General features: G+C 40.9%; 1 protein-coding gene across 5 annotated transcripts in view; it reads right to left on the minus strand.

The window, feature by feature from the left end:
* The window catches only part of LOC134212405 (BUB3-interacting and GLEBS motif-containing protein ZNF207), a 48,579-nt gene extending 22,381 nt beyond the window's left edge, over positions 1-26,198 (minus strand). For 2 of the 5 annotated variants that reach the window (XR_009979268.1, XM_062690233.1), the window contains exons 1-6: positions 25,872-26,197; positions 25,385-25,698; positions 17,122-17,356; positions 16,660-17,059; positions 5,754-5,909; positions 5,430-5,568 (exon numbers count right to left, since the gene is read on the minus strand). Coding sequence is in view for 4 of the 5 variants with exons in the window: in XM_062690233.1 (XP_062546217.1) it covers positions 5,430-5,568; positions 5,754-5,909; positions 16,660-17,059; positions 17,122-17,356; positions 25,385-25,698; positions 25,872-25,912 (1,285 nt within the window). In the remaining variant the exon portion in view is untranslated. Of the gene's footprint in view, positions 1-4,577; positions 5,569-5,753; positions 5,910-16,659; positions 17,060-17,121; positions 17,357-25,384; positions 25,699-25,871 lie in introns of those variants that run through there. The other 3 variants (XM_062690234.1, XM_062690235.1, XM_062690236.1) reach the window with 3 other exon arrangements.
* Positions 26,199-26,427: the final 229 nt, after the last annotated feature.

Consider the following 26,427-nt stretch of genomic DNA (forward strand, 5'->3'; position numbering starts at 1 on the left):
CGGACTTCGTAACCAGCTTAAGTCCCGTAGTCTGCAAACGAAAACAAAACTCGCGCTGATTCTTCCGGTGGCTTTATACGGCCATGAGACATGGACGTTAAAGGAGGCTGATCGGAGAGCTCTCGGAGTGTTTGAACGTAAGGTGCTGCGGACAATACTCGTCGGTAAACAGGAGAACGGTATCTGGCGGCGTCGCATGAATCACGAATTGTACCAGGTGTATAAAGAGCTGGATATTATTAAGCTTGTACAACACGGCAGACTACGGTGGGCTGGTCACGTTGTTCGTATGCCGGAAGAACGTCAAGCGAAGATAATATTTAGTATAGAACCCGGAAGAGGCCGCAGGCTTCGTGGAAGGCCGCGTACACGATGGCTTTTTGCAGTTGAAGAGGACCTGAAGGCGCTCAATGATCAAGGCAACTGGAAGCGATTGACCCAGGATCGAGTCCAGTGGAGAAGGAAACTCCATTCGGCGTAGGTTCATCGAAGAGCTGTAGCCCATCAAGTATCAAGTAAGTAAGTGTTCGACATGTGACTTGTTAATACGCCTAATACCGCGCACATTCAGAAGTCCATTCCAAATACCGTACTTCATCAAACGAGCTCAAATGATGAGTACAAAGGCATACTAAAAAAATATGCCATATAAAATTTCTATTTATACAGAGACAGAAGAGACATACACGGTTTCAAAGCTTTTCTTGATTCATCAATTGATTTACTTAACATTTATTTGGATCCTACAGTAATACCCAGTGTCTAAATAAATTTGAAAACAATAAGATAATTTGTATTCAAATACGGATTACTCTGATAAGTGATAATTATTTTCCAACGTTATCTGTCATATTTTTGAACATTTCACCAAATGGGGTAAATGTTCCATTTTGGACCCCTAAAGGAAGTGCTTACTGATAGCTGCTTATATGACACCTGTGATATAGGCGGATACCACACCATTTCATAGATGGAAGTCTCATTTATGAAATAGAAATTTGAAATTGGCATCAAGTGCTGATAAATCACTGAGAATTGTAACTTTCTGAAATGAAAATATTCTTCGTTTTGTAAAGTATAACATATTTTGGACCTTCAAATGTAAACATTTTGGACATTCCCAATTCAGTTTCTTCAAAGTCGAATTTCTGATTACCCTGGTCAATTGAGCCGAAAAAAAGTCTTGTATTTCAATTGGCATCAACCAATGAGAAGATTCATGGGTTTTAAATTCACAATGTCGACAAAAACTTATTATGGTGCGTTCTGGAATTTTCAGTGATATATACTTTTAAACGTAACGCATTGTAATGCTCGCCTTCTAGAACAAACAAATTTCCTCGAAATTTCATCTCTATATCGCTATTTTCTCATAGGGAACCAGTGAAACCAATGCTGAACAATACTATTTTCCTGATGAAAATGGGGGCATTAGCAGCGGCATTGTTTTTAGTTCAGAAATGAAGAGAATGTCGCCAGGAGGGTCCAAAATGTGTAGGGGTCCAAATCAAGTTGGTTACCCTAATGTGATGTTCATGATAGTCAGTTTTGTCATATTTACCAATTTTGATAAAAAAACCAAGGTATAAAGCGATGGGCGGAATTAGGGCACAAAACAAACCACATAGATCGAAATTTCACATTTTCAAACCACCTCCCGCTTAGTAGACTTTCGTAGAGTTTTCCGAAATTTTACAAAATATCATCGATAAACAGTCGATAAACAACACACTGAAGATGTCCACAAGTAGTGAACGAAATACGTATTTGTGTAGACACGTAAAAACAAAATAGTGGAAGTAAAAGGAAGATTTTTTTTTTTCAAACCGTGTAACATTTTCCCCTAAGACGCTCGAAATTAATTATTAATTAGTTTGAATCTTTGTTTACAAAATCACATTCTTTTGAATAAGTACTCAAGAAATATAAAAATATGTCTGTCTGCGACTCCTCAAAATATCATGACCAAATTTAATTACCGTGACATGCCCTATTACCGTGGGGTTGAGAACGTGTCCCCAAAACTATATAAAATTTATTTTGCAACAAACTATGTCGCTTTAATCAATACCTATTAAATACATTTGAAGGGGAAAATATGTTCTGTACTTCAACTCATAAAAAAATGAAGAAAATAGTGTTCGACATTTGACTTGTGAATATGCCTAATACCACGTACAATCATTAGAAGATTTGATTTCAAATACCGCGCAGAAAAATGCCTAATATCGTGCCTATCATTACATTAACAATAAAATATGTAAATAATCGAATAAATAATTGAATTATTGGGTCATATACTAAAAAACATCATATATAAAATAACTACCACAGATACCTAATGGAAAAAGTATCATTTCCTTGGAATGTTAGCAACTTCCTAATATTTAGATAGGCTATATCCAGTGTCATAGTAATTAGGAGACAATGGGAGGATTTGTATTCAGATGAAAAATACTCTACCTGCATTTCTAAACGAAACTGTACAGGAAAAATATTTACGTCTATAGTCTATGGTAAATATCGCAGAAATGGTATTGTATTCGTATGTGCTGAACGACACAATAAAGACGTTTTGTGTGTTCATTAGATGTATATCATCTCCATGTCTTCCAACAGAAGTTTTTTTGGTGAAGTACTGGAAAAATACATATCGCAATATGTAATTCTTCTAGATGATGCTCCCCTAGTTATCCTACGCAAAAAATGTCGGTGATATCTAACATGAATGTTTCAATACCTATACGATAATCAGGGATGGCAGAAACCGCTCTCAATAGATAACGAACAGCGATAAAAGAGAGACAAAAACCTCTTCGAATCAAAAACAAGTCATGAAAAAAAACTATCGCACTTGTATTATAATAATACAAGTTGAAAAAAAAAACTGATTCGGATAGGCGGCCCCCACCGAGGGGGTTTGATAAAATGCTTTGTTCTCGCTCATTTAGTGCTGGGGACCATATTTTTTTCGCACAGTTGTGTAAAACAAGTTGAAATGCATCATCAGAACCGGTGCCCCCAGCAATTAGGGCTTATTAAAAGAAATTTATCATGGGTTGCAGCCCCCCGAATCAGTTCATTATCGTAACAGCTACCGAAAAACGTCTCTCACGGTATGCTAGGGGAGAATGGTCCAAAAGGCACCCCTGGGGCAAAATGGCTTCATTCATAAAATCACTAATATAATCTGTTGTAGTACATTTATGAACGAACATTACCATTACAATTCATAATTAGTTATCCATCATTGAGCTCCATTGGAAAAATTAAGCAAAATCCCTTCATATTCACTCAAATTTAACGATTTGCTATTCTTCCACCACATTCGTAAGATTTTAGTTCAATGCATTAAGAAAAAACAAACAACCATGCGTTCACCATCATTTTACATGCAATTGAGTCATTTTAAGCCACCATTCGGGCGTTTTGCCCCAGGCCTATTTTTAAAACATTTTTTAAATGCGTTAGAAAGTCATGAAAACCTTATTGTTTTGAATAGGAGATCATTGTGAAATGTAGCTGGGTTTGTAAATTTTGCACCTATACGTTGAAATCGTAGGATATTTTTGTTTATATGGGCGAAAACATCGAAAAAGCTTAAGGGGTGCATTTTGGACCGTTCTCCCCTACCTATCGAGAGTGTACACAGGCATGATAAGTGAGAGATTTTCTCATTCTCCTTTGGATTCAAACCCTGACGATAATACAAATAAAGTAGTAAAAAAACCTATACGATATTGTCTAGTGGTCTATTATCCAATGTGATAGTTACGTTTTATTTTCCTGAGTATCAACCTCACGGTATGTAGCACGGTATAGACTAGTCACGATATTGGGCACAACTGGCGAAGAAGATGGCCCTATACCGCGACAATTGTTTTGATCAATAAAAGTGCAAAAACAAGAATTTTAATTACCATTTTAATACACAAACACAGCACATATTTCATAGATGTAAAAATAGGCTCAATGAGATATTAGAAGTAAATATCTTTAAAAATAAAGTTATAAGACTTGGATATATAACCATAATTTGAAGCATTCTGCTAAGCGGATGACTAATTTTGGCTGGTCGAGCCATACATTATCACATTTATTTTTTTAGCGCCAAATTGACGTCACTAATACCCACAATAATTATTAGCTAACATTTTCTACTATATTGTGCATTTCAACAAATAATATGATGTGTATGACAGACAGTAACTCTATATTCATCAATTTATATAAATTCCACGGTATTAGGCAATGCGCGGAATTAGGGCAGGTCACGGTACTTGAGGAAAAATTTAGAAATACCGGAAAATAAAATAAAATTTAGCATTTTCGTTGAATATTCTTAAATTATATCAATTTATGCTTTTATTTATTATTTCACAACACCTTCTTTATTGAAAACCCAATGGGTCAAAAGAAGTTAATATTTGTTCCGGTTTTATTAATCGAGAATTGAAACATGATTTCATCCGTTAACCTTCTATCCGATGTGCAAGTTGTTATGAATTTTTATCAGCAAAAAAAGCGGGCAGCAGCGGGGGTCATTCGAATGTACGGAACGATAAAAACAAGTCTGCTTCACAGTTACCATTTGTATTCAATTCATTATGAGCGTTACATTCGTTTTTTAAGAATATTAAACGGTACAGACAGAAACTCGGAATGCTACATGTTTAGTTGGGATTACAATTATGACAGCGTAATACTATAAACGAAAACATTAATCAGAATCAGGCTAAAACAAACAAACGCGCTAGGGTGAACTTTTCAAGCAGAACATCAGAGTGACACTTCATTACAACAGCTGTCCTAACATCACTAGTGGCATAATGCAGTTTACATTGAGCTGGAAACCAAGGAAAACTCATCCTTAGGGGAATAAAATCAAAAATATAGGTCTGTACATAACATCTGAACAAAAAAAAAAGTTCAACTTCTAGATATGTGTATAGATAAACAAGTATGATGGATTGCGTATGAGATTTTCGCGTGAAACAATAGCAGATGTGTGGTGAAATGCGTAATTTAGGTCAGCTAGCATATAAAAATAATTCTATCACAAACGCACATACATTGTGACTGTGCGAAACCAAAAAGTAAGAAAGCTATGAATGAGTATTCTAAAGTGCCTACTGATTGAACTTGCTCGTCTGGCGCGTTTATTGGTCTATATTACAAATCCTACTTGTATATGATTATCTTTTCATATAATTTTTATTGTTACGTTACACTTTCGGAGGAAAAAATGTGGAAAATAAAAAATATAGATGTAATTTTTTTTAAACAGTCTTATACTATCTAAAGAATGTGTAGTTTGTTGATTTTTAGTCCTGCTCCATTCGTGCGTGATTTTTTTTTTTCAATGTATATTTTTTGTAGTTTAGGCAGGAAAGTGTGAAACTATCTTCGATAGTATTGGTTGTACCTACCTGGACCAAGCCCCATTTGCGGAGGACCATGACGGAGCATATTGCCGCCAATAAGGGCCGCTCCTGGGTGACCAATTGCCAGCCCCTGTCGCATCATCGGGTTTACGAGTTGCATTGGGCCGTTTAGCGACATCGGTACCTGAAAGTGTATTAAAAAAAATCGACTGTTCAAACATTTTATGCTAACTCCAGAAAAGGCAATTTTTATATTGACAAAGCTTCTTGATTCGCAATCACTACCGATTAGTTTCAAGTTTGTATTACAGTTATCTACATAGCACTAATTCCCAAGCACACACAGACACACAAATAGGATAAACTGACCATTCCGATTGGCAGTCCGGGTCGAGCTGCTGCAGCCGAAGCGGCCGCTGCATTCGCTGCCTGTAGCCGTTGGATCATAGCGGCTCGATTTAGCTCTTCGATATGCTTTTGATGATTTGCTGCCGCAGCTTGGGCGTGCGCTATCACGGCTGCTTGCTGTTAAACAAGGGAGAAAGAAAAATACCATTTTTGTTCGTTTCTCAGATTCTATTGCGTATTGTGGAATTGAAAAATTAATTGTGTACGTTGTTTGTGAAAATGGTGAAATAGCGCTGAAGTGTAATGAAGTATAATCAGAAACTGAATCGAAATAATCTGTTTGATTAAAAAAATTATGATAAACAATGCGACATTACGGCCTACGAATTAGGTCAATTTTTACCGAATTTTTGCGAAAGTCTGAGATATTGGTTTTTGATTGAACATCGTTTCATAACTACTACTAGGAATGCATTCTTCAACTGGGAGATTGCCGCCTTGCAGCTTGGTAAATGGTCTTTTCGCGAAAAGTGGCATACACAAGAATGTTCACCAAAATTCAGCCATTCATCGAGCAATGATTTGTGTTGTTTGTTTGTCCAAATTAATTGTCGCACCTTCCTCTTGACTCCTTATTAAGTTTTTTACAACTTTTCCCTCACGACGTGACGTCAGCTGAAATACCTCAAACCTATAAACAAAACCTCGTCCATCCTGAAATTACGCGATTTTCTAACCTGGTCGCAACGAGTGTTTTGGAACATATCTCTCTCTTACTAGATGTATACCATAAGACCATATCAGCTGTAAAATATCATACTTAAGAATTGCAGCTCCGCGAAGTGTCACACACGACTGAGCCTACCAAATAAATAAAATTGTTGAAAACAACGTTTCTTACATGTTTGATCACATTTATCTAGATTCAAACTCAGCCAGGCAATTTTGCCAGGTGAATTTTGAGGATCCATGTCACATTTTTGGTGTCGTAACCAATTTCGTAAAATATCGTGAGCATGTCGTTATACTTCTTCTTATTGGCATTACGTCCACACACTGGGAAAGAGCCGCCTCGCAGCTTAGTGTTCATCAAGCACTTCCACATTTGTTAACTGCGAGGTTTCTAAGCCAGGTTACCATTGTTGCATTCGTATATCATGAGGCTAGCACGATGATACTTTTATGCCCAGGGAAGTCGAGACAATTTCCAATACGAAAATTGTCTACACCGGCACCGGGAATCGAACCCAGCTACTCTCAGCATGGTCTTGCTTTGTAGCCGCGCGTCTTACCGCACGGCTAAGGAGGTCCCCTTTGTCGTTATACTAATTTATACAAAACTTTTTTTTAGAATTCTAACACTTCTTCTCCTTCTTCTAGTGCTATAATAATACAACTGCAACTTGGCCGGTTTGTTCTTAGTGTTCTTCTTAGTTTTTAGTAATTTCCTCAGATAATTAAAAGCTTTTCTATTTCCACCATTGCATGAGTTGAGTATATATCTTGTGTTTCCCACCTGAAAACATCCTAGATCGGACCGAGAATCGAACTCGCCATCTCCGGGTTGACAATTCTATCAGAGGCGTCGCGTCCGCATGTGCAACCTGTGCACTAACATTTAAACTCTCGGTAGATTTCTTGTCATTCTTATTCTAATATATATTTCGATTATGTGTACATTGGCCATATGTTTTGCATAAATTTGACGATTAAGTATAAATTCATAATTGTAAAATATGTACGGTTTTTTATAGGCGGCATGTGATATGAGGCACCCGAAATGCTGCGATGGAGGCGCGTTATATTTTACTCTACGATACCGAAACGACCCACCGCCACCGCATGTTGTTCGACACGTGCACTTTCAGCCGAGAACGCTTTGTCATGCATCATACACGCATTATTTTGTACGTGCAGGTCATCCGCTCTAACCGCAATCGGCGGTACACTCTAACTTTCATCTACTCAGTGACTGAGTAAAATTGTATTGCCGACTCTTTTCTTCCCACGGAAATTTTACTCAATTTCCGTAAAAAGAAAAGAAAAGAGAGGGCAATACAATTTTACTCATTCACTGAGTAGGTGAAAGTTAGCGTGTAGTTCCTCGTTGGCAGTGCACGGTTTGGTACCAATGTAGAGAAGCACATCAGTTTGGTGCCTACCGAGTAGGTGCCCATACCGCTTCAAACAGCGCATATGTGCGTATCGGTAGGGGAAGAGGCCCCAAAACGCCCCCCCGATGCAAAACGCCTTTTGTGGTTTCCGTCATATTTATCGTCATTAAGATGGCCGTAACAAAACTAGATCTAAAATTATGTAGGTTAGGCGAAAAAAGTTTCAAAATAGTGTATGGGAAGGTCGGAAAAACCGAAAATTTCCACATTTTGAAGAAACATCTAACATTTTGGCGAGGCAAAACGCCCTAGTGGCGCTAACCTACAATGTACTTGCGTCTCCACGCACTATCCATACCAGAATGCTGATTCGCCGACGCATGGTACTTTGTTCCCTAGTAGTTGCCAGCTAAAAGGCGTTTTGCCTCATGAGTTTTCCGGCAACAGAATATCACCACTTTTTTGAAATGTGAATATTATCAATATGATTGAGATTTTTGACAATTTTTGAATGGCATCAACTAGCTATCTTGTTTAACTGTTGCATAATGTAAAAATACCCATGAATAGCATTACAAATAAGACAATAAATCAGTGTTTGCTTAGCTAGGGCATTTTGCCCCCCCTTCCCCTAAAGAGCGCGCGATGGGAACAAAATAGAAGGAGAAGAAGCGAAAGGATAATCGTTGCCAGATTTAGAACACGGGTCCGAAACCTTACTATAATCCAATGTTATGCGCCAACCGATGCTGCCGATCTGCAAGACAAAGAGAACTTCTACAGTCAACTCAATGCCGTCGTAGTTAGACCTGTGCGCCGGTCATACAATCGGCAGCCGCGGCGTAGTGGTCACTTTTGCCCCGGCGGCGGCGGCGCGCCGTTGGCTTTTATCCGCGGCGGCGGCGGCGGCGTGAACCGGCGTGGATGAAGAAATCAGTGGCAAAAAAATCAATTTTAACGCGGATTTTTGAATTCACGTGGTTTCGATTCACACCGTACGAATCGCCCGTATAAAAATCGACTTCAGTGGATTAAAATTGAAATATTCTATATTTGTCGATCATCAAACAGCACATTCCATAGTAAATTACCAGCGACACTAATAAGTACCTGATCTCAAAATGTTATTTAAATTAAAATTATTTTATTATTCTCTGATTTTGATGAATCAAAATTTAACAACGAATCCTGCTTCACTTTTCGTAACCCTTGAGCAGTATTGAGAATTAGACTTCGGTGTCATAGGACTAATTTGTTAATATTTTTTTCCAAAAGTTTTCCCAATTCAGGATTTTGATAAATTCCAGTCGATTTACTTCTCAATATATCTAAATTTCAGAAAAATTCTAACTACTATTATTTGAGTTACATATACAATTGGGCAATGTTTGAGCGGCTGTATATCTAGTATATTTAGAGAATTTGCAGTGCTACTTCGTTCACCTGCTGTGACCCTTAGATCCTGGAAAGGCATTCACGATGGAGTCCACTAATGACAACCACAATGGACAGTTTACTCCCCACCTCGTGTTCTTGTATGCACAAATCTCAAAAGATGATCAACATAACTAAAATGAGCTCTGGCTGAATAAGACTTGGGCACGATGACCAACCAAATTGAATGTTTTTCTCAAAAGTTGGTAATGTAAAAAAGTTCTTGGTGGAGTTTCTGAAGGGATTTCCGGAGGAAACTACGATTTTTTTTCTTAGTTTCATTAGAAATTCCTTTGTGAAACCTATAAGAAATTCTGCGGAAACTCCATGTAGGCATTTTTTCAAAAACCATTAAGGTTCTCGTTGGGAAATTTCTTCAGTAAAACCACATGTAAAACCGTAGAATATTCTTTCAGGATTTCATTCGAAAATTTATTATATTTATTATAGTTTCCGAAAGAATTCCTAAAACAATTTGCGAAGAAATTGCTGGAAAAAATCTTCGAAGGGGTTCAGAAAGGACTCTCCGAGAGAATATCAAAAAGAGTTTATAAAGACATTTTTTGAAGGAATTTTCGAAAGAACTTAGTCTAAGATTCACTATTGATCTCACGACTCACTTCCCACAAATCACACCAAGGAAATACAAAACCTTGCTTAATGTAGACTCGTTTAATCGTCATAAGGACCAAAGGTTTGGGCACACAGGCCTTGCTTATTATATGTATAATAGATATTTTATAATTTTTCCCGGAAGCACCGACTTCAAAAATAGGAAACCGAACCGAAGGCATTCCCGCAGAAAAATCAGAAAGAATCTTTTCAGTAAATTTCGAAAAAATGTTCTAGGGAATTTTTAGAAGAATTTCCGAATGGTTCCCAAAAGCAACTTTCGAAGAAATTTCTTTGAATTAATTTCTGAAATGATTCCCGAAAAAAAAAATGGAGAATGTTGTGACGGGATTATCGAGGGAAATGCCCAAGAACTTCTTCCTAAAGTTACCAAAGAATTTTCAAAGGATTAACCGTACAAATTCCCAAGGAATTGTTTAAGGTAGTTCTGAAAGTATTCCTATGGGAATTTCAGGAAAAGTTGTCAAAGAACTTGCTAAGGAACCCCTAGAGAAATTTCTATAAAATTTTCAACGTTTTTTTTTCTAAAAAAAACTGAAGGAATTCCTAAAATAAACCTCCGTATTAATTTCCGAAGAAATTCCTAAGCAAACTTTCAATGATTAAACATATTTCCGAAGGAATCTGTAAATGAATTTCTGAAGGAATTTTTGAAGGAATTCTAAAATATTTTCCGTCGATACTTCAAAAGGAATTTGCGAATGATTTTCGGAAGGTATATCCGAAAGAATTTCTAAGGGAATCACGGAAGAACTCCTAAAGGATTTTATGAAGCAATTCCAAAAACAATTTCCTAAGAAATTTCCATGGAATTTCCAAAAGAACGAACCTTAACGAATTTACTAAGCTTTTCTGAAACAAAGGAATACATGGAGGAAATTTTGACGTAATCACGAAGTAAATTTTAAGAAATATTTGAAAGAATTTCCGAAGAGCTTTCTGGAATTCGTTAAGGAGGAGGAGTTTTTGCAAAACAATTTGTGAGGCAATTTCCCAAGGAATTCCTGGATGAATCTTCAAAGGCATCTCTGGAGGAAATTGCGAATAAATTACTGAGAAAAATTCCAAAGAAATTCTTGAAGAAACCTAGGAATTACATCTGAAAAACCAGTAGGCATTTTCTCTGAAATTTTGATTTACTTTGAGAATTCCTTCGGAAATTACATCATAATTTTTTTCAAAAATACCTTTATCGATTCCTCTATAGATTCCTTTAGGAATTCTTTAGGGAAGTATTTTACCTTAAAAAAAATTTTTAGAAGTTCCTTTAGGAATTATTTTCGAAAATCCATTCAGGTTCTCTTTTGGGAATCCCTTCAAAAATTTATTTGGAAATTCCTGCACTAAACTCAACATAAATTTGTTTAAAAACGCCTCCAAAAATGTATTTGTGTATTCCTCCAGAATTTTATTTCTTAAAAAGGCTGTTACAAATATTTAATTAACATTATGTCCTACTGGTCTCCGAAAGGTCAAGGAGGGGGGGGATAATAAAAAATAAATATTAAAATGAAAAAAATCAAAAACCTCCTCGGATTTGTTAATGAATATTTTGAAAATCCTCAAAATTATCCGAATTTTATTTTGTTGCCCCTTCAAAATATTATTTTTTGGCAAAAAAAAATATCCGAGGAGGGAAGAGACAAAATAGTTTTTAAATATTTGTACCGGCCTAACAAAAAAAATACCGACAGGAATTCATTCGGATATTCCTCCAGGGACTTCTTTAAAAGATTATTCGTAAAACCACAGATAACAGATATTTAGGCTAGAACAAATTTTATTGAAAATCCTGTGTAAACTTTTGAATTGATATACTGCCGCTAACCGCAAGTCGAGCACATCTGTATATGGGCCTCCATATACAGATGTGCTCAACTTGCGGTTAGCGGCAGCATACGTTGGCCCACCACTGCCATCTACTCAACTGATTGCGGCAGTACATACGAACACAGCGGATTAACAACCGTCGAACGCAGCCAATGTATTTCGACAGCTGCATTCGGGCTGCGTTTTCAATAACAATGATCCTTGCTCCATCTCAAATCGATTGCCAAACGCGGTCCCAATTTATAATACATTTGAATTAACGGTTTCGGATGTTTACACACGTATCGGATGTCAGCCTCAATATCTGTTATCTGTGGTAAAACCTTCAAAATTTCCTTCGGAGATTTCTCCAGATTTTTTTTCGGAAGATCTTCCAGAAAATCCTTTGAAATTTATTGAAAATGAAGTTATTTGCGACGTAGTTACTTATTGAATTTTCGAAAAAAAATCCAAAAATAAACAACAAACAAACAAAGACTTTAGGAAAGATGAAGGCATTTTTGAAGAAATTCCTGCAGGAAGTTCCGAAAGAATTCCCGAAAAATGTTTTAAAGGAGTTGCTGGAAGAAGTTCTGAAGAAATTCCTTAGGCAAAATTTAAATGAATTCCTTATGGATATCTATAAGAACTGTTTCCAGCGATTCATGAAATAAATGCCGAAACAATTTCAAAAGGAAAATTTTTCGAAGAAATTCTCAAAAGAACGAATGGATTAAGCAGTTCCTTAAGGAATTTTCACAGGAATTGCTAAAGAAACATCCAAAGGAATCCCTCAAGGATTCTCCGATGGAGATTGTAGGAATTCGTGGAACAAAATCCGAAAGCATTCTTTAGGCAATTTCCGAAAGAAATTCGTAAAGGATTTTCTGAAGAAATCCGTAATGAAAATTTTTAAGGAATTTTCGGAGAAATTTTGTAAGAAATCTCCGAAGGAACACCCGAAATTTTTTTAGGAAGAATTCCTAAAATAATCTTTAAAGGCTTTTTAAAAGGAACTTTTCGGAGGAATATCTGAAGGAATTATCAAATAAATTTCTTGATTCATTTCCGAACTAATTTCTGGAGTTCTGCGATTTTTCGAAGAAATTCATAAATTAATGTTTGAACGACACTTCTTCGATTATTCTCCGAAATTCCAGGAATTTCACAATAAGGCTGTTAGAATACAGTATTAAATAATTTCAAGACAATAAAATTAAATTAAATTTTCGTTATGTTTGAAGGTACCTGACGTTTTAACTAAATAATTTGACTAAATACTATTCAGCGAGGCGACAACACCCCAGTTCTAGCTTACAATAGCCGTGAATAAGAAAATAAGAAGCGTTTTTAACTGATGCTCGTAATATTTGCTCAGCAATATTTGCTTTGCTGATGCTCAGCAAGTGGTTTGGGACAGTTTATTCAGAAATTGATTTCAAAATATGAATTACTTACTCGGGAGTCGGAACAAAAGAATCGGTAAAGCATTCACAGTTGGGATTTAATTATTTTGCTAAATCAGTTTGCCGTATAAGCCAATTATCCTAATAGCACGAGTCTTAAAACAAAGAAAACTGATTAAATAAGTTGATTTAAATAAATAGAAAAAAAAATTGTCAAAATAACTAATGTGCAACTTGACTTGAAATTTCTTAACTTCACTAATTTTCCAGCACCAATGCCAGATCCTTTAAGATTTGGGAACGTTTTGGTATGTGGCTTTGGGCATGTATCCAAGCCCCACAACAAACCCATTTTGCGAGTCACCTACAAGTTTAGTTGCCCGACTAAATGAGACCTTGGCTTAACGCATTCCAAAGATCAATTTAACAATTTATGTATTATTATACTATATAAATCCTCATTCAAACTCTCAAACTAATCAACCAACCTATTAATTAACCAAGACACCGACTTAGGGACACTATCGCTTGAAATAGATTTGAAATTTTATTTCGACGAGATCCACCTTAACAACATTTATGAACTTCTATTCTAATTAACTCTACCACGCTGTATTTCTTCACAGATACGTATTTCGACCTCAATTATTAGACCGAGACACTGAATCTCGTGCTTGCCTCCACTTAAGTTAATTGATTTTATTTATTGCGATTAGTCACTGGCGTGGCCAAATTATGATCGGCGGCACGCCGACCCAAAATCGTCGGCGGCGGCGGCGCGAGTAAAACCACCGGCGGCGGCGGCGTGGCGCGGCGGCGCACAGGTCTATCGTAGATAGAATCCCGAAGGGTGATATCAAGATCTGTTTGGGCGACTTCAGTGCGAAGATCGGATCCGACAACTCGAACCATGAGCGCATTATGGGACGCCATGGTCTCGGAGAAATGAGCGAAAACGCAGCTGTTCGCAGAGTTTTGTGGTAATAACAACATGGTGATCGGGGGATCGCTCTTCTCTCATCGACCGATTCACAAGGTCTCGTGACGGCTTTACAGAAAATCAAATCGACCACATCTGCATCAGCCGAAAATGGAAACGGAGCCTTCTTGATGTACGGAATAAACGTAGTGCCGATATCGGTCTGATCATCATCTCCTCATCGGCGAAATACGCCTGCGCATTGCGCGGATTCGTCGGCAGGAGGAAATAGTTGGACGACGATTCAACACACGCCAACTGGAAGATGCCGCGGTGAAACGGTCCTTCGTTGAAGAACTGGAGATGCGTGCTGCAGATATTCCGGAAGGTGGCAGCGTGGAAGACCAATGGACCGCCATCAAGAATGCCTTCATCGCCAGCAGCGTGAAAGATCAATGGACCGCCATCAAGAATGAGAGCCAAAGAGAAGCCAAAGCCGCAATAGAGCGATCGAAAACCAGAGGAGCCAAAGTCTTAGCCCGTCAACGGCTCTTGAGAAGGAAGTAAAACGCTCATGTCAGCGAGACAAGCGAGCGTGGGCAGACTCTCTGGCCGACGAAGGAGAGAGAGCCGCAGCAACCGGGGACATTCGCCTCCTCTACGATATCTCACGACGCTTAAGCGGGGCGAAGATGAATGCAACGATGCCTGTGAAAGACGCGAATGATTAGTTATTGACCGACCCAACTGACTGGATGCAAGGTATCTTAGTGAAGGTACCCCAAAAAGGGTGACATGACTGTATGCGATAACTGGCGAGGCATTATGTTGCTGTGTACCGATCTCAAAGTTCTATGCTCAATTATCCTAGCCCGGATTCAGGAGAAGATCGATGCGACTCTCCGGCAGCAGCAGGCCGGATTCCGTGCCGGAAGATCCTGTGTGGGCCATATTGTCACGCTTCGCATCATTCTAGAGCAGGTCAACGAATTCCAATAATCCCTTTACTTGGTATCCATTGACTACGAAAAAGTTTTCGACCGTCTCAATCACGAGAATATGTGGGGCGCCCTGAGACGCAAGGGGGTTTCTGAGAAAATCATCGGACTCATCGAAGCACAGTACGAGGCCTTTTCGTGTAGAGTGCTGCACAATGGGGTCCTGTCCGACCCTATCCGGGTCGTAGCTGGTGTAAGGCAAGGATGTATTCTATCACCGTTACTGTTCCTCATCGTAATCGACGAGATTCTGGTATTACGATTGACCGTGAACCAAACCGCGGGTTGTTATGGCAGCCTATAACCATGGAGCACCTAAACGACTTCGAATTGGCTGATGACGTTGCACTCTTCGCGCAGCGGCACTTTGATATGCAGAGTAAGCTCAACGACCTTGCCGAGCGCTCCTCTTCGGCAGGTTTAGTCATCAACGTCAACAAAACCAAATCGTTGGATGTAAACACGGTGACCCCTTCCAGTTTCACAGTAGCCGGGCAACCAGTGGAGAATGTTGAAAGCTTCCAATATCTTGGTAGCCAAATGACGTCAGACGGCGGTACCAAGATCGACATAGGCGCACGGATCAAGAAAGCAAGGGCTGCTTTTGCGAGTTTAAGAAATATCTGGAAAAAGGCAGATAAGTGAACGCACCAAAATACGAATTTTCAACTCTAACGTGAAATCTGTGCTGTTATACGCTAGCGAAACATGGTGTGTATCAGTGGAGAACACTCAACGGCTGCAGGTGTTTATTAACAGATGCCTGCGGTATATAATTCGGGCCTGGTGGCCTCACAACTGGATCGCGCATTTTCATCACCACCTGGATGTCGGCAATGACGAGTAGAAAACAAGCTACTGCTTGTGATTCATTGTTAACTGAACAATGTCAATATCAAGAAGCAAAATATTTTGTCCTTTCTTTTTGATAAAAGTTTACATTATAATTCAACAAACTAAAAAGATTTCAGCAACGAGTTTCATTACTTATTATAATCAAAACAATACGTTCCGAGTGCAATTGCACTTTATAAATGAGGAATACGTTTGATATGACAATCGAGCTTGGTCAGTTACCCTATATAAGGAAAATTAAAAATGTTTGGGAAATATTACTGTACCTATAAAATATTACAATCTCAAAGCATTAGAACAAACTTCAGTACGCGCCCCACACCCATGCACAAAAATAGTGTAGTAAAATGTGAATTTATCGTTTACAGAAAGAATGTCAAGTCTACCGGTATTAGATAATCCTTCGCAGAAAAAAAAGCCACTCTTCCAGCCCCAAACGGCACGGGAACACGGCGCAAGAAAGCATATTGAGAGGTAAGTTCCACGTTGGATGGAAGAATTTGCTTTTAGAGTCGACAATGTGGTTAAACAACAGTACAAATCGATACTAGTGATGTGTAATCACTTGGTGGTCCCAAAAGAATAATCAAACAGATTTTGAAAAACATAACAAAAGTTAACAAAGATGCAAACTACATAATTAATAATGAAAAATGTTCTAAGAAATAATGACAATGTGAACAAAAAATAGCCAAGGTGTAAAAAGTTGTACGTACGGTTGATCGTGTGTCGTAGGTTTTAGGCAAATAGGACACTTACCTCGTGGGGCGACAATAGCCGACTGTCTTTGCCATGGTTGCTGGTCACGATGGTGTTGGTCACACTGGCCGCAGCCGCCGAAGAGAGCGCTTTAAAATGGGCCTGGACCTGCTGTTGCTGTTGCTGAGCAGCTGCCGTGGCCGCAGCTACGGCCGCAGCCGCGTGTTTCTCCTGCTGTTTCTGCTGCAGAAGCTGTTGCGTCGCCAGGCTTATCTTTTTCTGATACTGTGGCTTGCGGGCTCGGATCTCTTCTAAGCTGAGATCCTCGGGTGGGTGCACTATTTTGGAAGTTGTACCGGTGGCGGGTATCACAGTCGAAGATTTGGCCGCATCGCCCGTAGCAGCTGCACTCGCCGCGTTTGCCGAATTGGTTGTGGGCGGCGCACTGATCGTCGCACTACTACAAAGAACCGGTGCTTTGGATGAGGAGGAACTTTAGTCAAAGTGAACGGAAATACAGACCTATAGGCAGGAAACGTGGCCTTGTTCAGAGCGGGATTGGCGGAGATTGTAGATGACGTGGCGGCTGCCGGGAATAATGGCCGCGGATGGCCACCCATCATCGGTGGCATCATCTGCATTCCGGGAGGAACCATGTAGGGCATATGGCCCATCGTTGCCATCATCGGATTCATTCCGTACGGCTGCAGATGGGGTGTCATCATGTTAGGCATTACCATGCCCTGGGAAACAGACGCTGCAATGCAAAATGGTTATCAGACATTATTTGTGAATTTATAACATACTGTGGCCTAGTTTTACGTGCGCCCTAGCCTGATTGGAGTATCCAAAGTAGTGAATTATTTGTTATGGGCTTTGTCGGTCAGGTCCTACTCAAAGTATGAGGGAGTAGATAATCGAAAGATAATTGACCGAAAAGGCCGATAAACAAAATCATTCATCACAATCACGGTTGTAAAATCTTTTTCAAGCTTAGCTTAGACTGGCTGTACATATCAATGGTTGCTACTCCGTGATTGATCAGAACTGGTGCAAATTGCACTACGATCCAAGTGAATAGTGGTTGGGATTTACCAACTACTCTCGAAGTGCACGTTTCAGCAGCTCGCAAATGTTGATCAATAACGGCGCCGGCCAAGTCCTTACAGTCAGTTGGGAAAGGGAGGGAATTGAGTGTGTGGTAATTGTTGCTACTAGAGACCGAGAATACCTCTGCATCTCACAATTAACACGGGAAGGAAGAAGTGTTAGTTGGGTGGGGTAATCTGTAACATAGATCGGGATTCACCATGGAAAGTGATGTGATCTATGCAACTTCTACACAGCAGTATTAGCATTTCCTTAATTTGTTCAATTGTTCATTCTTCGCGAGAATAAACAATCAATCGCTCAAAGTGAGTGATTGTGATTGTTCATTTGAATTACGGATTAGGCGCCCGCATCATCATTTCTTTAACGTAAGAAAAGTAAAAAAAAGAAACAGGATGAAAATTGAAAATAATTGATAGTAATCGGAAAGCTAATGTCATTCAGCAACCCTTATTTTATCTCTATTTGAGGTTAAATAAGAATGTAAATTTACGTTCATTTTACATGTCGTTTATTTTGCATTACTTTCGCGCGCGGGTGTGTGTCGCTTGCCGTGATCAGTATACCGTAATCAGGATCTCACTGGTATTAATCCTGATGTGCCGCTTTGAGCGGCACACGGTCGCTTCCCAAATCATCCTACACGACACCATATACGTTCATGTGCTGACTGGGTTTGATAGGGCCTGCTTACAGGTCGTGGAAGGTCGCCCATTTCGACGGTGGGACCTTCAGTGAAGCTATGGGTCTGGAAGAAAACACGGGAAGTTTAAGCGGCGACGAACTGGTTGCGGTCCTGTCTCGAGCTTGTGACATGCCGAGGAAGGTGCGACCACGGAACTGCAGGCCACAGGTATACTGGTGGAGCGATGAAATTGCAGCCCTTCGAGCAGCCTGTCTCCGGGCTAGAAGAAAAACGCAAAGGACACGCTTGGCGGAAGTGAGGGAGGAACGCATCGAGCAATTCAAAGCAGCGAGACTGGCTCTAAACAAGGCCATCAAAGAAAGCAAGAAAGCCTGCTTCGACAGACTGTGCCAGAGCGCCAACTCGAACCCATGGGGAGACGCCTATCGGGTGGTGATGGCCAAAACAAGAGGAGCACTGGCTCCTCCCGAGCGATGTCCAACGAGGCTGAAGACTATAATCGAGGCACTATTCCCGCACCACGGCCCAACCCACTGGCCGCCAGCAGCGAGGGTAGCAAATGATGAAGCGGTGGAGAGGGTGACGGTAGAAGAGATATTGACGGTGGCAAAGTCCCTCGACCCGAGTAAAGCACCTGGTCCGGACGGGATCCCGAATATGGCATTGAAGGCAGCCATAACGACTAACCCGAACATGTTTAGGTTGGCCATGCAGAAGTGTCTGGACGAGAGGACATTCCCGGATAGAGTTTCCATTTCCCGGCTATTTTCGTTGTCCCGGGATTCGGGATGAATTTGTTCGTATATCCCGGGAAATCCCGGGATCCCGGGATTTTTCAATGTTTCCTTAGAAAACTTATTTTTTGATTTAAAAACAATTGTATTCAATGTTCAGAGATAAAGTTCATATTCTAGAAAGGCCAGATAATACAGATGTCAATTCAACTCAATTCAATTCTAATTTTAATCGATTCTTTTGAAAAATAAAACGACTTCAAGAAGCAAATAATATTCACGTTTTTCTCGGAAGGTAGAGTACCCTTTTGGAATATATGATCGCCGAGTTCGAGAAGAAGGGTTCGCTGGCAGTTGAAGTCGGCTTGATTATTTGCATTGTTTTGAATATGTATTGGGTTTAGACAGTTGCTGGGATTGCATTTAATACCCTACACAGAAAAAATAAAGAACCTAAAAAAAAGTTCAAAGAACTCAACTTTGAGTACGAAGTTCAAATTTTTAACTCAATATTTGGTAGTTTTCTCACTCCCTCTCATGAATGATATTATGATCAAAGAGAGCTGCATCGACCCAACGTATGCTGTTCCGTGGAAGAAGCCAAATTTGAGTTGTTTTCACCATAGTCTCGAGTGAGTGAAAATAACATAAATTTGAGTTGGTGAAACTTCATAGTGGGTGAAAATTCAACACGGGAATAAAGGCAAAGTACTCACCGGATTTTTTCGCATTTTACTTATTTTTGGCTTCTTCCACGCAAGGGCGGATTTGAGTGAAAGGAACCGTAAAGTGAGTTGTTTCGCGGTTCCGTGTAGTGACGAAAGATGGAAGATGCGAAGCTCAGGAAGACTGACTCAATGTTGGGCGGCGCGATGGGATTAGCAAGGCGAATATCAGCTAGTGTACACAACCTCGCTGTAGACGTGAAATGGGTAGAAAGCAGGCGCCAAATAGATGTAGCTGATCTTGTACTGTAGATAGTTGTCATTTAATTAATAAAGAGCTGTAGCTGCTGGAAAAAGTATCAGACGTAGCCCTCCGTTGAGTGGTATAGGGGAATCTAATATTTTGTGTGGGGGTGTCTCCGATATTTTCATGTCTGTTCCTCTTTTACTAATTTAATAATAAGATGATATCGATTGTGCATCACAAAAAAAACTTTGGCTCCGTATACATGCCTGAGCTTACCAAATAAACGAACTTGGAAAAAAATCATGTCTGATGGGAGGTATAAAAATATGATATGAGTTTATCACCTAAGTTGGATTACGCGTTCAAAACAAATTACTTTTGTAAGAAGAAAAATTACACTGTTTGCGAACCAGAAATGAATCAGTATTTTTTGTCCCGGATATCCCGGGATTCTCGGGAAGCTACTGGAGAAGTTGATCCTGAACAGACTGTCGCCGTACGTCGAGGAGGTAGGAGGATTATCGAGCGAGCAATTCGGCTTTCGGAGAGGAAGGTCTACTCTGGGTGCCATTAAATCGGTGGTTGACACTGCAAAGGTCGCCATCGAATGCAAGCGGCGCGGTATACGTTACTGCGCAGTAATAACACTCGACGTGCGGAATGCATTCAACAGTGCGTGCTGGATGGAGATCGCGAACTCGTTGCTTCGGCTGGGAGTACCGGTAGGGCTGTATAAGATTCTGGGAAGCTACTTTTAGCATCGAGTACTGATTTTTGAGACAGAGGAAAGCTTGCCTAGCGCCCCATCACGGCTGGTGTCCTAAAGGGATATATTCTGGGTCCACTGTTGTGGAACTTGATGTACAATGGCGTTCTGAGGTTGAAGCTTCCGCCAGGAGTCAAGCTAGTGGGATTCGCCGATGACGTAACAATGACCGTGTACGGAGAATCCACCAAAGATGTCGAATTGACAGTAGCCTATTCAATCAGCCTAGTGGAGGAAATGGTTGCGCAGCAAGAAGCTACAGTTGGCGCATCATAAAACGGAGATGATAGTCGTTAACAATCGGAAATCGGTTCAGGAGGCGACAATTAGAGTCGGCGGCTGTGACATCACCTCCAAGAGATCTCTGAAACAATTGGGGGTGATGCTCGACGACAAGTTGAGCTTTAAAAGTCATGTCGACTACGCCTGCCAGCGCGCGTCGACGGCGATAGCGGCACTATCGAGGATGATGGCGAACAACTCTAGGGTGTGCTCCAGCAAGCGCAATCTGCTGGCAAGCGTGGCGGTTTCAATACTACGATACGGAGGACCAGCTTGGGTGTCAGCGTTGAGCGTAAACTGCAACGTGCGAAAGCTGGAGAGTACTCATAGGCTAATGTGCCTGAGAGTTATCAGCGCATATCGCACCGTATCTCGCGAAGCGGCATGTGTACTCGCGGGCATGATGCCTATCAAACTGGTGGTAGAGGAAGACGAGGAGTGCTACGCCCTCAGGGGCACCGATAACGCTCGAAGGAATATAAAGGCAGCAACGGTAGCCAAATGGCAGAGAGAGTGGGACAACTCGCCTAAGGGAAGGTGGACCCATCGCTTAGTCCCAAGTGTGTCGGCATGGATTAGCAGACCTCATGGGGAGCTAAACTTTGGCTTGACCCAGTTCTTAACAGGCCATGGATGCTTCAAGTGGTACCTACACAGGTTTGGTCACGCGGCTTCTCCCACCTGTCCGCAATGCCCAGACGTGACAGAAACGGCTGAACACATCCTGTTCACATGTCCTCGGTTCGAAACGGAGAGGAGTGCGATGTTGGGGCATGCGGAACGGACACCAACACCGATAACATCGTCATAAAATGTGCCAGAACCCAGAGCAGGGGAGAGCGATTGCAAGAGCGACGTCCAGGATAGCCGACATCCTGCAACGAAGTTGGCGCATAGAGCAGCAGCAGGCAGCCGTTACGGATAGCGGACCATGAGTCGTGGAAGTCGTGAATATATATGTCGATAATGGATGGGAACGACAGCGTCGCAACTGTATTCAGCTTGCGGCGAGCGCGTAGCCGCAGAACGTGGCGAAACGGCCGGGTTCGGAGGAGCTCCCGCTTTCGGGGAACTTCTCGTCGGAGTAGGTTAGATCCGCCGTCGGGGACTATCCGAGTCGTTCGCGATCGCGACCGAGGCGGGAGCTAAATGGCTCAATGAATAAGGTGAGAGCTGAATGGCTCAAGGCAAATGAAACTCGGTTATCGGAGTAGGCTAGGTCCACCGCCGGGGATCAGCTGAGTAGACCGTGGCGTGCGAATGTACCGGCTTCGGGTCGTCGGGGCACCATTGAACTGGAAGTTATCTCCACCCGGAATCTTTGGATTGATCTCGGCACTCGCCCGGTCACCCGTTGAGACGGGTCGTCGGTTACGGGGGAGCTTCCGACGTCGGGGAACTCCCTGTCGGAGTAGGATTGATCCACCGCCGGGGACTATCCGAGTAGTCCGCGACCAAGGTGAGAGCTGAATGGCTCATCGGTTAAGCAAGAAGCTGAAAGGCGCAGTTCATGGGAAATCGGTTAATCGGAGTAGGCTAGGTCCACCGCCGGGGATCAGTTGAGTAGATCGTGCCGCGTGAATGCACCTGCTTCGGGTCGTCGGGGCACCACTGAACCGGAAGCTATCTCCACCCGGAATCTTTGGCCTGACCTCGGCACTCGTCCGGTTGAAGTGAGAATGTGCGTAGGACTTGAGCGGATCTATGAACATGCATACCAGGTGAATGTGTAGTGTTGGTAATGTAACAGCCATCCACGAATGCGGGTCGTCGGTATCGGGGGAGCTTCCGCCGCCGGGGGACTCCCCGTCGGAGTAGGATAGATCCGCCGCCGGGGGACTATCTGAGTATCTTGCGAGCACGTTGAGAGCTAAATGGCTCTACAGCTAAAGAGGAAAGTCGATGCGTTGCTGAATGGCACAAGGAAAAAAAAGGAAAGGGCTTAAGGGCCCACGCTTTTGTGTGCTTGCCGGCACCAATAAGGGGGCCAAAGGGCTCAGGCGTATGACCAAACATCGGAGGGAGGCACTGTGAAAGGTGTTGTTTTGGGAGGAGTACTTTTAGTACTGCTTTTCCCCACAGAAGTAATACTGAAAGGTAGTCCCGGGGGGAATTGTGCATTAGAAGAGAGGGTAACTCAAGTAACCTTCTGTTGCTTGGGTGGGTTTAGTGGGTCCGGCGGTCTGGCCTTCTGCCAACCGCGCCAACCCCACTCCCTGAGTGATAATTTCAGGTGTCTGTATGCAGATTTGCCTTCATCCCTCTATAAAAAAAAAAAAAAAAAAAAAAAAAAGGGCCTGCTTACAGACACATGCAGCTTTTTGTAGAGGTTTAACAGAGCCCACTGTCAAACCCCACCACATCCTAGGCAGGCCCCCTAATTCGCAGTGGCCATAGGGAGGGGTCGTCAAGCCCTTGGACATAGTCCCTGCTGCCCCTAACGGTTGTAAAATCTTTTTCAAGTACCCAAAGTAGTATATTTCCCAAAAGACAAAAGAAGGATTGTTACGGAGTTCCAAGTACACACCGACTGAAAACATATCCGCACGACCCTGAACTAAATCCTTGCCAAATACTCATGAAATATTATTTTTTGTTATTTTCTCTTCAAGCACGTTTTATGAAGTACTACGGATTTTTTTGTATATGATTCTAAGTTGCACACGAGTTTATATCAAATTTCAAAAAGATCTCGCAACTAGTATTATAACTTTTCTAGATTTATCATTAGAAGTAACGAGGCTAAGTAAACAAGAACCGAGGCAGTAAAATCTATTTCAAATTTCTCTGTGGCGATGGTTTGCTAGGAGTGCTATCAGATTGGACAAGCCGACGTTTGAATCTTTGTTCACAAAATCACATACGTCCTTGTGAATAAGTACCCGAGAAACAACCATCGAACTGTCCAAATTTAACTAAAAGTTTAACGAATTGGTGAAATGATGCGTGGCCTGCAGAGAAAATAATTTCTATTAAAGATATTTTAGTTACCAGATAAAGATTGTCGCTTTGGTTCCCTTTGTTCTGCTGTCCGAAACATGTGTGGTACCTAACTGTCAAATCGTATGTATTTTTCCTTCATTGACATTTAGATCCCCTATCCTCGCCAGCAAAAGATGTTCCGGACAGCGACAATCTTTATCTGGTAACTAAAATATCTTTTTGTATGCTCTGTTCTAAACAAAGTGCAACATTAAGAATAAAATCAGCAGTGATGCAAATCGTTCGGGGCTCTCAGTTTGAATATGAATCTGAAACGTGCTGAAACATTAAGTTTCCCAGCAGCTGTTCTAGATTCATTTTTTATACCAGTCAACTGTCAAAAAAATAAAACTGGTATAACGCTCAGTTCTATTTTCTGCAGATTTGAACCACGATTGAATCACGAGATTCAAATATTTTTCAATTGCTTTGGTGTATGAACGCGTCATTTCATCTACGGATCACTCCACTTTGCAGTTACGGCACCTTTCTTGGCAGCACCATAATAATTTTATGTAATTAAAAATTTGAAAAACATGAATGGAACACTGCTGGGGAAACCAGCGAGTTTTTTCTATTTCGCTCCAGATTCAAACTAGAATAGTGGTCGAAAATTTGGAATGAGACTGAATCATTCCTGATTTTACTCTAGAATAGAAAACAAACAGATAGCCAACTTTGATAAGAAAATTATTTTGAGCTTTTTAGTGGAATGTTTTCACCTGTCATAAGACGAGTTTAAACAATCCCATTGAATTCCACCACTTAATTGTATCCTGACAGATACGTATTTCGACCTCAACAGTAAGGCCGTCTTCAGTGTCTCGTCGAGTCAAGTACGAGACACTGAAGACGGCCTTACTGTTGAGGTCGAAATACGTATCTGTCAGGATACAATTAAGTGGTGGAATTCAATGGGATTGTTTAAACTCGTCTTATGACAGGAGATAGCCGACGTTTAGTCAGATTTTGATTCATTCGCAAATAACCCATTCTGCCAGGTATTGGTTTACTGGAAATTCACGAGAGTAATTACTGCATTTTTCGCTTAACTTTTCAAAAGGACCTAATTATTTTTTTTCATGAATTATTTGAATAGCGCAATCAACAGAACAACATGAAAACTATTTATTGTGTATTCAAATTAATTCATGAAAAAATGTTACTTAGGTCCTTTTGAAAATTTCAGCGAGATTTAATAGATTTCGCAAAAATAGCATCTAGTAATGATTTTGTTTGCAACAGCCCTGCATTGTTTGTTAACCTGCCATATATGCGAACATTGCTCAATGGAATATTCCATTGCGCGTTATAAAAAGAACTATCCTTCAATCCAACTTCCCGTCTACATACCTTCCTGTTTCGGTTTCTTGTGTGCCGGTTCGTCCTCTTCGGAGTCGGACCGGGTGCCACCGTTCTTCTGCTTTTCGTGCTCCCGAATGTCATCCGGCGGGATGCCCTCCATCCCGTAGATCTCAATCTCTATGTTGGACCGATTGGGCAGCGAGTTTGGCACTTTGTCAATCGATTCCTTGTGCACCTGCATACAGTGGATGGACAGCCCGGGACCGGTGTAGAGCTTCTTGTGGCAGATGTGACACTTGAAGTGTTTGGCCTTCTGGTGCTGCACCAAAATTTTTTCATCATCGAATTCGCGATTGCAGTACCTGAATGGAAGAGAGGGCGCGAGGGCGGAACGCTAAGCTAAGGAAAATTGTTTTGTTGTCAATCGGAATGGCACATTATGTAACCAAATCTCATCAAAACAAGGGAGTATTCCCCAAAAGCATAACGAAGCAAAACGTAATATAAATAATTAATTTTGGCTATAAAAGGATACCAGCACCAGGGCTTCGATGCCTTCTTCTTTTTGCGACCCATTATTGGATTTTTTTCTCTTCTAGCTTCTGCTCTGCTGAACCTGGGTGCTAACCAACGAGGCACAAGGGCGAATATTCTAAGCCTTTTTTCTGCTTTAAACACCAACTAAATCTAAACTTCAACTATCGAATTTTGACTATCACAGCACAAGTTTCTTCTAAACACTAGAATTTGGTGAATACGCAGCAATATTTTATTGGAAAAACTCGAAAAACTACGGCGCAAAATTTTCACCCTTCGATCGAACACGAAGAAAAATGGAGACGAGAGATGAAATTTTTGACGAGTCGAGGACGAAGTGAAGTTGACTGCGGGTTGGGTTGTCATTTGCATCGTTTTGTCTTGACGTTTTTGATAGGGCAAGGGGTAGACCAGAAAAGACGCGAATGCACTGCCATCTAATGGGAAATAGAAAATATTTACTCCTTTTATTTTTAATCGCAACAAAAAATGAACGTCAGATAATCGCCCAAGAAAAACAGAACCTGAAGAAAAAAAGCGACTTTGACATTTTT

Source organism: Armigeres subalbatus, chromosome 2 (assembly GCF_024139115.2).
Source record: "Armigeres subalbatus isolate Guangzhou_Male chromosome 2, GZ_Asu_2, whole genome shotgun sequence".
NCBI classification, from domain to species: Eukaryota; Metazoa; Arthropoda; class Insecta; order Diptera; family Culicidae; genus Armigeres; species Armigeres subalbatus.